General features: G+C 52.3%; 1 protein-coding gene across 1 annotated transcript; it reads left to right on the top strand.

Annotated features, from left to right (window-relative positions):
• The first annotated feature begins 1588 nt into the window (after positions 1–1588).
• On the top strand, positions 1589–4719 carry LOC139055643 (uncharacterized). The gene has a single exon (XM_070533170.1). The coding sequence runs from the start codon at positions 2030–2032 to the stop codon at positions 4685–4687; it is 2658 nt and encodes an 885-aa protein (XP_070389271.1). The 5' UTR covers positions 1589–2029; the 3' UTR covers positions 4688–4719.
• The last annotated feature ends 8412 nt before the right edge of the window (positions 4720–13131 follow it).

Here is a 13131-nt window from a genome sequence, read left to right as displayed (position 1 = left end):
CTCAGAGCCTTGTATTTCTGAAAACACACTCCCCTCTCACCGCCCAACTCCTACTTTCTCTCACGCATCTTCAGCTCCACGGTAAGCCAATCACCGTCAAAACATATGCCCCCAATCCTCCCATTTCCTGCCTCGGCGTCATTCATAACGTTGGTGGTCACTTTACTCCTACTCAGCTCATGCATGACCTTGAATCATACACGACTGATATTCTCGCTGCTCGTATGATGGGCAGCACAGAATCAGTGCTCATAACCTTCGCTGGCACCGTCATACCCCACTTCGTATATTTTAAACGCGTCGCTTTCCGATGCCGCCCTCATAAGCCTAAGCCCCCCACATGCACCCGTTGTCTTGCTCTGGGACACCGTGCTCACCAATGCCCTCAGCACGACGTTCCGGCCAAGTGCCGCCGCTGTGCTGCACCCCTACCCGCAGATCCTACCGCTCACGCGTGTGCCCAACCATGGTGCATTCATTGCCAGGTAAACACACATCCCTCTCTCGACCCCACCTGCCCCTTCCTCCTCGCTAAACAACGCGAGTGTGCCAAAGCCGCGTTTCTCCGTCGCACAGCTTTGCGCAGGGCCACGAAGCCCACCCCTTCTTCCGCCTCCTTCGCTAATCATGCATCTCCGTCAAGTCAGGCTCCATCACCTCCAGGCTCCTACGCCGCTATAGTCAAAGGGCCCTCGGTGCAAGCATCCCTTTCTTCCTCTACTATACCCTCGCCATCCCTGACTGACGACAACCGCTCCTTCGATCTCCGGCTCACAATGCTTGAGCGTCACCAGCGCGAACAACAGCGCATCTCCCAAGATTTACAACACCAAATCCACGCATTGACACAAACCCTAAAGACAACAACCTCCTCTCTTACATCCCAGCTTACCAAGCTAAATGAGCACCTTGCCACGCTCATCACCCCGTCCCCTAACGCCCAGGTCGCCCCATTGGCTGACCTGGTAGAAACCACCACCACTGCACACCACACTCGCTTGCTTCAGCTCGAAACTTCGATTGTCCAGATCCTCACCACCCTCCAAACCCAATCCAAGCAATTGGAATCATTCGCTTCTATGCTGGGCTCCCTCCAGGAGTCACTGCCCCCGGCCAAAAAGAAGGAACGTGTCCCCGCAAACTCTTCTACCTCTAATCTATCGTAAACATGGCGCCTGGAGAGGACCTCGAGATTGTGCAGTGGAACTGTCGAAACCTTCGCCACAATAAGACCCCCCTCCACCAGTATCTCCTCACCCGCCCTTCCCTGCCCCATTTTCTCCTTATCCAGGAGACTCGGACGGCCCGCACCGTCCCAGGTTACCGCGCCTACCATGCCACGACGGGCACGCCGCTTGCGTCCATTTATGTACGCAGCGACGTCCTCGTCGAGCAACTTGATATCCCCTCCAGCCTCCGTAAATATTTAGTTGGTGTTGTGTATTACCGACCTTCATCGCGCATCTCACTCGCCTTTATGTCTTTCTCTAATCCCCCTGCCACATCCTCTTTGTTCACTGCCTTGGGCAAGTTCCTTCATTCTATTCCCGCCACCACCCATCTCCTCCTTGGGGGCGATTTTAACGCCCCTCACACGCTCCGGGGCTACCCCCAGACCCTCAAGCCCGGCCGCCTTCTCCACTGTCTTGCCCAGGAACGCCACCTCACCCTTCTTAATACCCCTGGCTCCCCTACTCGAGCGGGCACTGTCTCACAGCGCTCCACGACACCCGACCTCTCTTTCTCTCGGGGCTCCCTTTCCTTTCACTGGCAGGTCACAGCTGAAACACTCCTCAGCGACCATTTCCTCATTCATATTACCGCTTCACTTTCCCACATCCCTCGATCGCACTCAACCACTCACACTGACTGGCACGCATTTCGCACTAATCTCCTTTCCGCCTCCTTTGAATCTTACGATGACTGGACGTCGCGCATCTCCGCTGCGCTTTCGACCAGTAGCCGTCGCGTTCGCTCACGACATCCTATCCCAGACCCGGATCCTCACTTTCTCCGTTTATGGCGTCGGATGAAACGTCTCCAACGTTCTTTGCGCTCCCAACCCAAGAATGCCCAACTTTCCTCTCGGATTGCTGCTCTGCGGGCCGAGATAGTCGCCCATGGCACGTCCCTCGAGCATTCTCGTTGGAGTGCGCTTTGTGACGGCCTCGATTCTGCATTACACTCGCGATCCACGTGGTCCCTTTTTAAATCTTTCTTAGGTACGAAGCCTGCACTTGCTCCCACTCTAGCAAAAGCCCTCACTCAGGGGACTCCCTCCGAGGTCTTTGACAAGCTCACTTCTTTGTATCTCCCACCCCCTCTCACACCTTCCTACCCAGCCTACTCTGGCGATCCTAACCCAGACCTCGACCGCCCTTTCACTCTCCGGGAGCTCGAAGCTGCCCTGGCTGCTAATGCTTCTCGCTCGGCTCCCGGTGAGGATACCATCACATACACTACACTCCGCAACCTCCCCGACCACTCCATGGAATTCCTCCTTCAGACTTTCAACAATGCCTGGGACAGCGGCTGCTTGCCGAGCGCTTGGACATCCTCTCTTATTTCTATGATTCCGAAGCCGGGCAAACCTCCCTCCCTTTCTAACCTTCGCCCTATCTCCTTGACGTCGTGTGTTGGCAAGACCCTTGAGCGAATGGCTTTGACTCGCCTCTCTGATCTTATTGAAGCGAAAGATTTCTTCCCCCACTCTCTTATCGGCTTTCGACGGCGCGTCTGTGCACAGGACATGTTCCTGATCCTCCAGCACACCTTTCTCTCACCCAATCCCAGCCAGATCCACGCTCTTGTGACTGTTGATGTCCGCAAGGCCTTCGATGGTGTGTGCCACGACCATATCCTGTCTCAGATCTCCTCCCTAGACTGCGGACACCGCATGTACTCTTATCTCCGCTCCTTTCTCTCTAACCGAGTGGCTCGTTTCCGAGTGGACACACATCTGTCCGATCCCCACCCGCTCACCCGTGGCACTCCTCAAGGTGCTGTTCTCTCTCCTATCCTTTTTAATCTTGCTATGACCCCTCTCGCCTCCCAACTAGCCCAGATTCCTGACCTCCACCACATCTTTTATGCCGACGACATCACCCTCTGGTGTTCGTCTGGTTCTCCCGGTCACGTACAGGACACCCTGCAACGTGGCCTCGATCTCATCAACTCCTTTCTCCCCACTGCTGGCTTGTCACCTGCTCCGGAGAAATCCGAGCTTCTCCTTCTTAACTACTCCTCATACCAGCGCTCCCACAACGCCCTAATCTCCCTACATCTTTCCGGCTCTCCCATTCCTGTTGTCCCCCAATGCAAAGTTCTTGGCTTCCCGTTACATGCAGCCAAGAATGTGCAAGCCCTACACCACGCGGTCAGGACTTGTCACTCGGTAACTCACCTCCTGCGGCGCGTGGTCACTCGGCGCTCGGGCCTCCACGAGGCTCATGCGTGCCGAGTTGCCCATGCGCTCGCCCTCAACAAGTTCCTGTACTTTGTGCCTTACGTTTCCTTCACCCACACTCAGCTTAACACCCTCGAAACCGCCCTTGTTGGCCTCTACAAGGCAGCTCTCAACCTCCCTATCACCACCTCCACTGCTAAGCTCTTTGCCACAGGCCTCTTCCATCCTCTTCGTTCTCTTCTCTCTCTCCACCGTGACTCCCAGCTTGCCCGGCTTTCTCTTACCCGTCAGGGTCAGTGGTTACTGGCCCAGGCGGGTATCTCTCCCATTCCCGTTTCCTCCTTTACCTCTCCAAAATCCACCCCGGCGCCCAATCTTCGCATTCTCCCCCTCCCGTCTAATATGTCCCCTGTCCTGCATGCCGGCCGTCGTCACGCGGCCGCGCAGCATCATTCCCCCCTCTTTACTACCCAGGGAGTAGCCTACACGGATGCCTCTTTCATAGCCCCTCGAGGTTCCTGTGGCTACGCTATCTACCATCCCCACCTCCCAGCACCTGAAACTCACACGAGTGGGCCGTACCTACACCCTCCGGATGCACTCTCTCTCGAGGTCCTTGCCATTGTACATGCCCTACAATCATTTCCCTCCCTGCCCTCGCTCCCAGAGTACACGATATACACCGACTCCCAAGCCGCCATTCGCCACATACAGAACCGCACCCTACCCCATTCACTCCAACAAGAGGTCGAACGAGCGGTCTCTGCACTGCAACCTTCCACCGTTTTCCTCCGCTGGGTCCCTGGGCATTCGGGGATTGACGGCAATGAGCTGGCCCATCAGCTCGCCCGTGATGTTTTTAACCGGGCACCGTTGATCCCCTGGTCGGGGCCCTCGCAGGATTCTGGGGGACTCTCCCTGCGCCGCACTATCAAGGAAATTTACCTCCAGCTCCGTCTCGACAAGCGCCTCTACCCTCCCCCTCATCCATCACTCACTGTGCCGGAGGCTCGCCTTCTGCGGCACATCCAAATGAATGCACTGGTCACCCCTTCCCGCCTCTTTCTCTATCGCTATCGCTCCGACCCCTCCTGTCCCAACTGCCCGTCTACTTATGCAGACCTATCCCATTGCCTATTCTACTGTCCGACTGCTCAGCAATCAAGTTCCTACCCTCCCCCTTCGCTTTCCATCACCACCTGGCTCGACTGGCTTGGCGCTGAAGGTGAAGAAGAACAGCGTCGACTGGCCGCCCAGGCGGTCGATATGCTCGGCCTGTAATTTTTGGCTGAATAAAAGTCTTATACTACTACTACTACTGCTTTTTACCTGCAGGTGTTGCTGCGAGATCCTTAGTATGGCTGCGTGCAGCATTGTAACACTTGGTGGAGGCATTTGAAGTGGTAGCCAAAAATATAAAGAATCATCCTTGTCTGCACGAATGCTTTCAATTTCTAAATGCAGTGGTAACTATCACTATTGCTGCAAGGCCCCCCCCCCCCCCCACATCTATGCGGCAAGTGCCACAGCTCGAAACTGAATTGTTCCTTTAGTGTTTCACAAGGCATCTGATATGTCCACATTAGATGTGATGTGTTTGTTTTTATTTATCCCTTGTGGAGAGAGCATCATTAAATGGCTGAAGTACTATAGTGCCAAACAGACGACACACGGACGAGCGCTTATGTTCGTGCCTCTTCTTGTGTCGTCTGTATGGCGCTATAGTACTTCAGTAATATGCACCAACTAGCCCAACAAAAAGTTCTGCTGGAATATCATTAAATGGTTTTTTTATTTTTGGGTGTCTTGTTTTTTGGTTTATTTCTGAATTTATCATGATGCTAAAGTGACTTATGTAATGGCAATCAGCTTTTGTTTTGCAGAAAAACAATGCATTTCCTGACCCATTGTTCGAAATCCCCTCACTCGCATAATTTTGCAGAGTATTCTACCTATATGGACTTGCTTGACCTCCACTAAAGAGTCTTGCATTTTCAAATACGACTCTTTCCTTATTAAAATCATTCGACACTTCTCATCATTTCTGTACCTTGGGCTTCTGATACTCTGCAGTCACCATTTTTGCTTGTTTCTGACTAGAAATATCTTCTTTAATTTAGAGCTTAAATTTTACTTTTGGAACACATGGAAGGGCTTGCCATTGCATATCTGCATAAAAGGGAAACATGTTTCATTAAACATTTGCAAAATCCAAACGAAGATTGATGAATGTAGCTTGCAGTGTGATATGACTGAATGAGCCATAAAAGTAACTCATCTCACTTGGTAAATGAAAGCACATATTAGTGTGATGCACAAGATACGTTACACTAACGTGGTGGGTTCTCTTGCTTATACAGCAAAATAATCGGTTCGCAAGAAAAAAATTATTTTTGCATAACCATTGTATACACTGACTTAAGGAAAATGAGCTGGAGCTGTCCACATGATGTACTTATTTTACCTGCGAGTATGGTCAACAAAAATGTGTCCCAGCTGCTTAGTGGTATTCGGGATTATGTCAGTATTGCATATGTGCCTGTTGTCGAAAATAACTGAATTTTGAAAATGCTCGCAGGGATCTGATGTACATATCTCGTTTATGGATACATGTAAAAGACTCAGCATCAAGTGCAAGCGAACGGTGCCACAGGCCCGGAGTCGACCATGCAAATAGATTCGCTGCACAAATTTGTGACCAGAAAAGATATTCCACATGAAATGGCATGCAAGGAAGCGTTGAAAATATTGTACAGTTAATAAAACGCCTAAGCTATTAATATGTGGGTTGATGCACTCGTTATGCGAAACGGAGGTGAGGCGTGCAGACAGGACACAAGAGTAGAGTATTTACAAGCAAACAACACGAGCGCCGCCCACTTCTCTACTCTTGTGTCCTGTCTGCACGCCTCACCTCTGTTTTGCATAATGAATCCTTACCAACTAGCTCAGCTTTCTGTCGTTCTAAGTCTCGATGCACTCGATTTCGTCCGCATTAGGCACTCGCCTCTTGATTACTTCGTGGCACAGAAATACTCGGCATCAGGCTGTTGATCTGCTGTGGCCTTTGTAGAAGCATGATTGTTCAAAGTGCAACAATTAAACAGATTCTTTGAGTTGCTTGTGGCTTCGCCAGTACAATTCCGGTGCGCTGGTCCGCCTGTCCAGCAATTTCCTACTGAAGGGAAACCTGCAAATAAAAACACCGCTCCGGATGCAGAAAAATGCTCTACTGTGACGCTTCTCAAACGATTGTGATGTACCACAAGAGCTGCCTACTCGCGTGATATTCTCAACAAGGAGATACATTCGTTTACTTACATGTGAAGGTATATGCCAGACCACTTCGGGGCTTCGGTGGCACATAAGGCACGAGTGTGCCATAGCGTCCGATGTCGACGCGCGATCGCATGTCAAACCTAAACGAAACTACTACGCATCCAAAAAACAGATTCGAAACCGAAATTTGCGTCATCTTTTATTGCATGAATGCGTACATCGTGATTTTCATAAGTCACGGACTTAGCGATCGCTTTCTGTAAACTTAATATTAACGTACCACCTTCATAAAGCCATCAGGTATGCGTTTTTAGATGACAAAGCATAAGGTGAACTGTACTTGTTCTCAGCTTTTTCAATAGTAATTGCGCTGGCCACATTGACCAGTAGCAACAGGGCGGCGCCCTAGAGGTTCCCACTTTTCCGGCCCAGCTTTTCCTCTAGAGTTGTTCTACTAACTCTATGACCCATAGAGCCCATCCATTAAAATCGGGAACCTCAAGAGCGCCGCCATGTTGCTACGCGCCGAGGTTGCCAGCTCCTGAGACGTTTGCTAGACTTGGTGACAGTAGTCAGTTTTAATCCGGCAACAGTAGCAGCGTAGCAGCATGGCGTCTCGCTTGTAGTGTTGTGATGTGTGCGTGCAGCCGTGTGTTTGGGCTTGTTTGAACCGCACCGATGGCACCGGCTGTTGGAATCTCAGCGTTGCCACCAGCTGTCGGAACCTCAGTGCTGACACCCGTTGTTGCAACCGGACCGTTGGCGCCCGTTGTTGCAAATGGGTCGCAAGCCCCAAGGGTAGCGTTGGCCTGGCGGCCTGGGGCACACTGGAAGCATCCGAAGGTCCCAGCAAAGTATGAGTCGACTGCTAACAGAACAACTTGTTTATTCTAGCATCGCAAAAAGCGGGCGGTCAGGTCGACCGAAGTAGAGAGACGGGAGAGCACGTTACTCAACAGAGAAATCGGAGCCTCTCTCCTGGCGTCCGGGGGCAGCTGCTCTTATACTCTTGGCGTCGCGGGCAAGAAGGAAGGTCACGGGACGACACCACGTGACAGCGGCGACGGACGGACTGAGAGACACGTTGGGGCAAGGAGGTGACGCATCAGCCGGGCCGGCGCCGGTCAGACCTCCTCGCTTCACACTGGGGGAGCTCCTCTCCCCGGCTGCCGCGCTTTGACAAGCGTGGGCACACACACACACACGCACACACAAAGACACGTGGCACTGAACATGCCGGGAGGCGCTCGGCGGGGATGCGTCGCGACCGCTCCGAACGGGCCAAAATGTCCGCCGCTTTGAACGAAGCCCCGGCGTTCGTTGAATCCGCGCCGGATACACCGCGCGTCATAGGCGAAACGTAACAGACCGCCCCGCCGGGGGAAGGAGATCCCGATGGACAGGGGACTGCATCGGCTGTCCGGAGGGATGTCGCTCGATGATGCTCATAACCGAAGTCGGTCGTCCCTCGGCCTTTCTTGAGCGCAGCGTACCGAGAAGGCCTCGTTCTCATGTTCAGGTTCACACTGGACACTGCAAAGTGACTTCAGGAGAGTTGCCATTTTTGTTCTCTTTCCCAGCAAGCGTTAGAACTGCGCCGAAACTCAGCCGCTCAGTCAGCAAGCACGGCACAACCCTCACTAAGCCATGCCAGGCTCTTTCCCCTTTTATACTACTGCCTAGTTCCTTACAGTAGTCTATAGCAGCACTCAGAACGCGTCCACAAATCGGAAAATTGCACTAGAAAGCACATCATCACTTTGAAACACTACACAAAAGCAATATGTTAAAAATCCTGCCTCAGGAAGAAAAACATCAATAACAAACAATTTTGAGGCTGATTCCCACGTTAGGGGCTTCGACTTAAGCCATCGGCGTTGCCGTTGAGGCTCCCCTTTTTGTAACGCACCTCAAAGGAATATTGTTGCAAAGCGAGGCTCCAGCGCAGGAGGCGGCCATTTTTGGGAGAGATGGTCTGCAGCCATTGGAGAGGGCAGTGATCCGTCTCAATGATAAACCTCGAGCCGGCTAGGTAGCATGACAATTTCTGAACGGCCCACACGAGACACGCACACTCTTTCTCGGTGGCGCTGTACGCCTGCTCACGACTGGTCAGCTTACGACTAGCATACAGGACGGGGTGTTCTACTCCATTTTCCCGTTGGCACAGTGCAACGCCCATGCCTCGCTCACTAGCATCGCACTGAACAACGAACCCTTTGGTGTAGTCGGGAGATCGTAGCACAGGCTGGCTTGTTAGGGCGCTCTTTAGGGCGCTAAAAGCTCTTTCCTTTGTCTCGTCCCAGACGACTGTTTGCGGCTCTGTCTTTCTTAGAGCATCCGTCAGGGGAGCCGCGATATCAGAGTACCTGGGGATGTACCTCTGATAATAGCCGGCGACACCTAAGAACGACCGAATATCGGTCTTCGTGCGCGGTTGCGGAAAGTCTCGCACAGCTGCCACCTTTATTTCAGACGGGCGGCGACGACCCCGACCAATCACGTGACCAAGGTAGACAACCTCGGCCTGTGCTAACTGGCACTTGGGAGCCTTGACCGTCAAGCCCGCTTCGCGCAGGCGGGTTAGCACTGCCCGCAGGTGTGCCATATGTTCAGACCAGGATGCGGAGAATATCGCTACGTCGTCTAAATACGGTAAAGCGAATTCTTGCTGTCCCCGCAACACTTTATCCATGAGGCTTGAAAAGCAGTATGGCGCGTTCTTCAAACCAAAACTCAAAACTTTAGGACGGAATGTTCCCATTGGTGAAATGAACGCCGCATACCTACTAGCCACTTCTGTAAGTGGAACCTGCCAATAACCCCTGACAAGATCTAGGGTGGAAATAAACTGAGCGCTACTAACTTTCTCAAGGCGCTCCTCGATGTTAGGGATCGGATAAATTTGATCTTTAGTTATGGAATTTAGCCTGCGGTAGTCGACACAAGGACGAGGTTCCTTGCCCGGTACCTCAACTAAAATCAAAGGGGAGGTATAATCACTCTCACCCGCCTCAATAACACCGAGCTGTAGCATCTTCTTTACCTCAGCCTCCATAATATCGTGCTGGCAGGGTGACACCCGGTACGCCTTGGATCGTACTGGCTCTGGGGAGGTAAGTTCTATATCATGGGTGAGGACAGAAGTCCTACCAGGCCTCTCAGAGAACTGACCTTGAAACTCTTGTAAGAGCTGGTGTAGTTCGGTTTTCTGCTCAGGCGACAGCGGTGCTTTACTGATTAAGTCACTAATGACTTGATCGGTGTCTTCCCTGTTCGTCACTGAGCCTAGTCCCGGAAGCTCGACCGGAAGCTCTTCGGGAGCGTTTACCATCATACACACTACTGCTTCCCGTTGCTTATAGGGTTTGAGCAGATTACAGTGGTAAACTTGCTGTGCTTTCCGTTTTCCTGGCAGACTCACCACGTAGTTAACGTCCAACAGTTTTTGAACAATTCGTGCTGGGCCCTCCCACTGCACGTCGAGTTTGTTTTTTAGCGATGTGCGCAATATCATGACCTCATCGCCCACCTCAAAACGACGGGCCCTGGCTGTCCGATCATAATAAACTTTGGCCTTCTGCTGGGCCTTTGCCATTGCTTCACCTGACAACTCCTGTGCCCTTCTTAAGCGTTCGCGGAGCTTAAGCACGTACTCCACCACGACTGGGTCGTCGCCCCTGCCTTCCCACGATTCTCGAAGCATGCGAAGCGGAGACCGAAGCGAGCGACCGTACACCAGCTCAGCTGGCGAAAACCCCGTAGCCGCATGCGGCGCGGTCCGTAATGCAAACATCGCCCCAGGCAGACACAGCTCCAAGTCAGTTTGATGATCAAAACACAATGCTCTCAACACGCGCTTCATGACGGAGTGGAGCTTCTCAACGGAATTCGACTGGGGGTGGTGCACTGAGCTGTGTAGCAGCTTTACCCCACACCTTTCGAGAAAGGCTGTCGTCAAAGCGCTAGTAAACACTGTGCCCTGATCTGATTGGATTTCCGCAGGAAAACCAACTCGCGCAAATATGGACAGTAGTGCATTGACTATCTCAACTGAGCTGAGTTCTTTAAGCGGCACTGCTTCAGGGAACTTTGTCGCTGGGCAGATCACAGTCAAAATGTGTCTGTACCCCGTGGCTGTTACCGGCAGAGGTCCCACTGTATCAATAACGAGCCGTCTAAAAGGCTCCGTAATGATAGGTACCAACTTCAACGGCGCCCTCGATTTGTCCCCTGGTTTGCCCACCTGCTGACAGGTGTCACATGTCTTCACAAAGTGGTCTGCGTCCCGAAAACACCCTGGCCAATAGTACTCTTGCAAGAGACGGTCCTTAGTTTTCTTAACTCCTAGGTGTCCGGACCACGAACCCCCATGCGACAAGCGCAACAGATCCTGACGATAGCACTGAGGCACGATCAGCTGATCGAACTCCACTCCCCTGCGGTCTAGATACTTCCGGTACAGGACCCCACCTCTTTCCACAAAGCGAGCATTTTTCTTGGCGACACCTTCCTTGACAATGCAGCGTATGTTTGCTAGGCTGCCATCCTTCTTTTGCTCGGCTATCAAAGCCGACCGGCTGACTTTTAGCAACCTATGAAGTCCGTCTGACGTAGGCGCGACGAGCAAATCTGCAGATAGCTCTTCTAACTTTCCCGCATCGGGAATTTCTTCTCCAGTATCTGGTGCCTTTAACGCTACAGGCTCAATTTTATTCAGTTCGGGCGAGCTCTGAATATCAGCTTTATGCGCCTCTGACCCTTTCTCATCGTTCGACAACGTCAGCCCCGCAGCTACCGCCTTTGCAGCGAGCTCCCGAACCTTCGATCTGGTTAAGGCCTGAACGCTAGCCTCACCAAACAAAAGCCCCTTCTCGCGCAGGAGGTGATCGGACCTGTTCGAAAATAGGTACGGGTACTGGGGGGGGCAGCATAGATGACACTGCGGCCTCCGTCTCAAGTGCTCCGAAAGGACCTTCAATAAGCACTTTTGCTACGGGCAGACACACGCTGTGAGCTTCCACGGCTTGCTTGATCCATGCGCACTCGCCCGTGAACATATCGGGTTCTACGTAAGAGGGGTGAACTACATCCATCGTAGCTGCGGAATCGCGAAGCACTCGGCACTCTTTCCCGTTCACGAGGAGGTCTCGCATGTAAGGCTCGAGAAGCTTCATGTTCTCGTCAGTGCTGCATAACGACAAAAACACGACTTTTGTTTTTGTTTCTGGACACTGCGCCGAAAAATGACCCGGCTTCTGACACGTATAACAAACGCGCGCTTGCCTCGTCTCGAACCGCTTTCTGCGTTCGGCTTCGGCTGCCGCCGTCTCCTTACGTTCGGTCGGACTGCTTTCACTCGCGTCCGCACTACGTGCGTCCCCCTTTGCTCTCATGGGCGTGAACTTCGGCCTCTCAAACTTGGAGCCAAATTCACCCTTTTGACCGTCCTTAGCTCCGCGAGCCCGACGCGTCACAAACTCTTCGGCTAGCTCAGCGGCTCTAGCCACCGTACTAACATCTGGCCTATCCAAGACCCAGTACCGCACGTTCTCAGGTAACCGACTATAAAACTGTTCTAGCCCGAAACACTGCAGAACTTTCTCGTGGTCACCAAACGCTTTCTCTTCTTTGAGCCACTCCTGCATGTTTGACATTAGCCTGTAGGCAAACTCTGTATATGACTCACTTTTGCCCTTCTCATTTTCTCGAAACTTCCGACGGAACGCCTCCGCTGACAGCCTGTACTTTTTTAGCAGACTCGATTTCACTTTGTCGAAATCCTCTGCCTCCTCTCTCTCCAAGCGAGCGACTACGTCGGCCGCCTCGCCGGGTAACAAAGTGAGCAAGCGCTGTGGCCACGTTTCCCGAGAGAACCCCTGCTTCTCGCACGTTCGCTCAAAGTTAACCAGGAACAAACCAATGTCCTCTCCTAGCTTAAACGGCCGCATCAGGTCAGTCATTTTGAACAATACCCGTTCTCCTGCACCGTGTGCCTGACTTCCATTACGAGCGCGTTCCATCTCTATCTCGAGACGCTTCATTTCCAAAGCGTGTTGTCGGTCGCGCTCTTTTTCTTGTTGCTCACGCTCTTTCTGTTCTTTAAGTTCGCGCTCCTGTCTTTTTGCCCTTTCCTCAATGGTCTCAAGGCATTCCGACAGCTCGTCATCCTCAGCTTCTAACTCAAGAATAGCCCTTAGCAGTTCTGGTTTTCTGAGTTTGTCTGAGACATCCAGACCCAACTCTCTTGCAAGCTCCAGCAATTTCGGTTTGCGCAACGACTTCAAATCCATGGCTCCTCTGAATGCTGCTTTCTCTACTGCCTACTATTGTCTTGCCGCAAACTAACCCGGCAGCAACGACAACCACAATTACCAGCTCTGTTTCTGACACTAACAAAAAGCCTGGCAAAACTCAGAAGAAGAAAGTCCCGCACTCACCAAACC

Source organism: Dermacentor albipictus, chromosome 2, assembly GCF_038994185.2.
Source record: "Dermacentor albipictus isolate Rhodes 1998 colony chromosome 2, USDA_Dalb.pri_finalv2, whole genome shotgun sequence".
Lineage (NCBI taxonomy): Eukaryota > Metazoa > Arthropoda > Arachnida > Ixodida > Ixodidae > Dermacentor > Dermacentor albipictus.
Note: the sequence above shows the minus strand (reverse complement) of the source record. Positions and strands in the feature narration are given on the sequence as shown.

Excerpts from the sequence above, each read along its gene's own strand:
- LOC139055643 (XM_070533170.1), top strand. The coding sequence starts at position 2,030 with ATGAAACGTCTCCAACGTTCTTTGCGCTCCCAACCCAAGAATGCCCAA.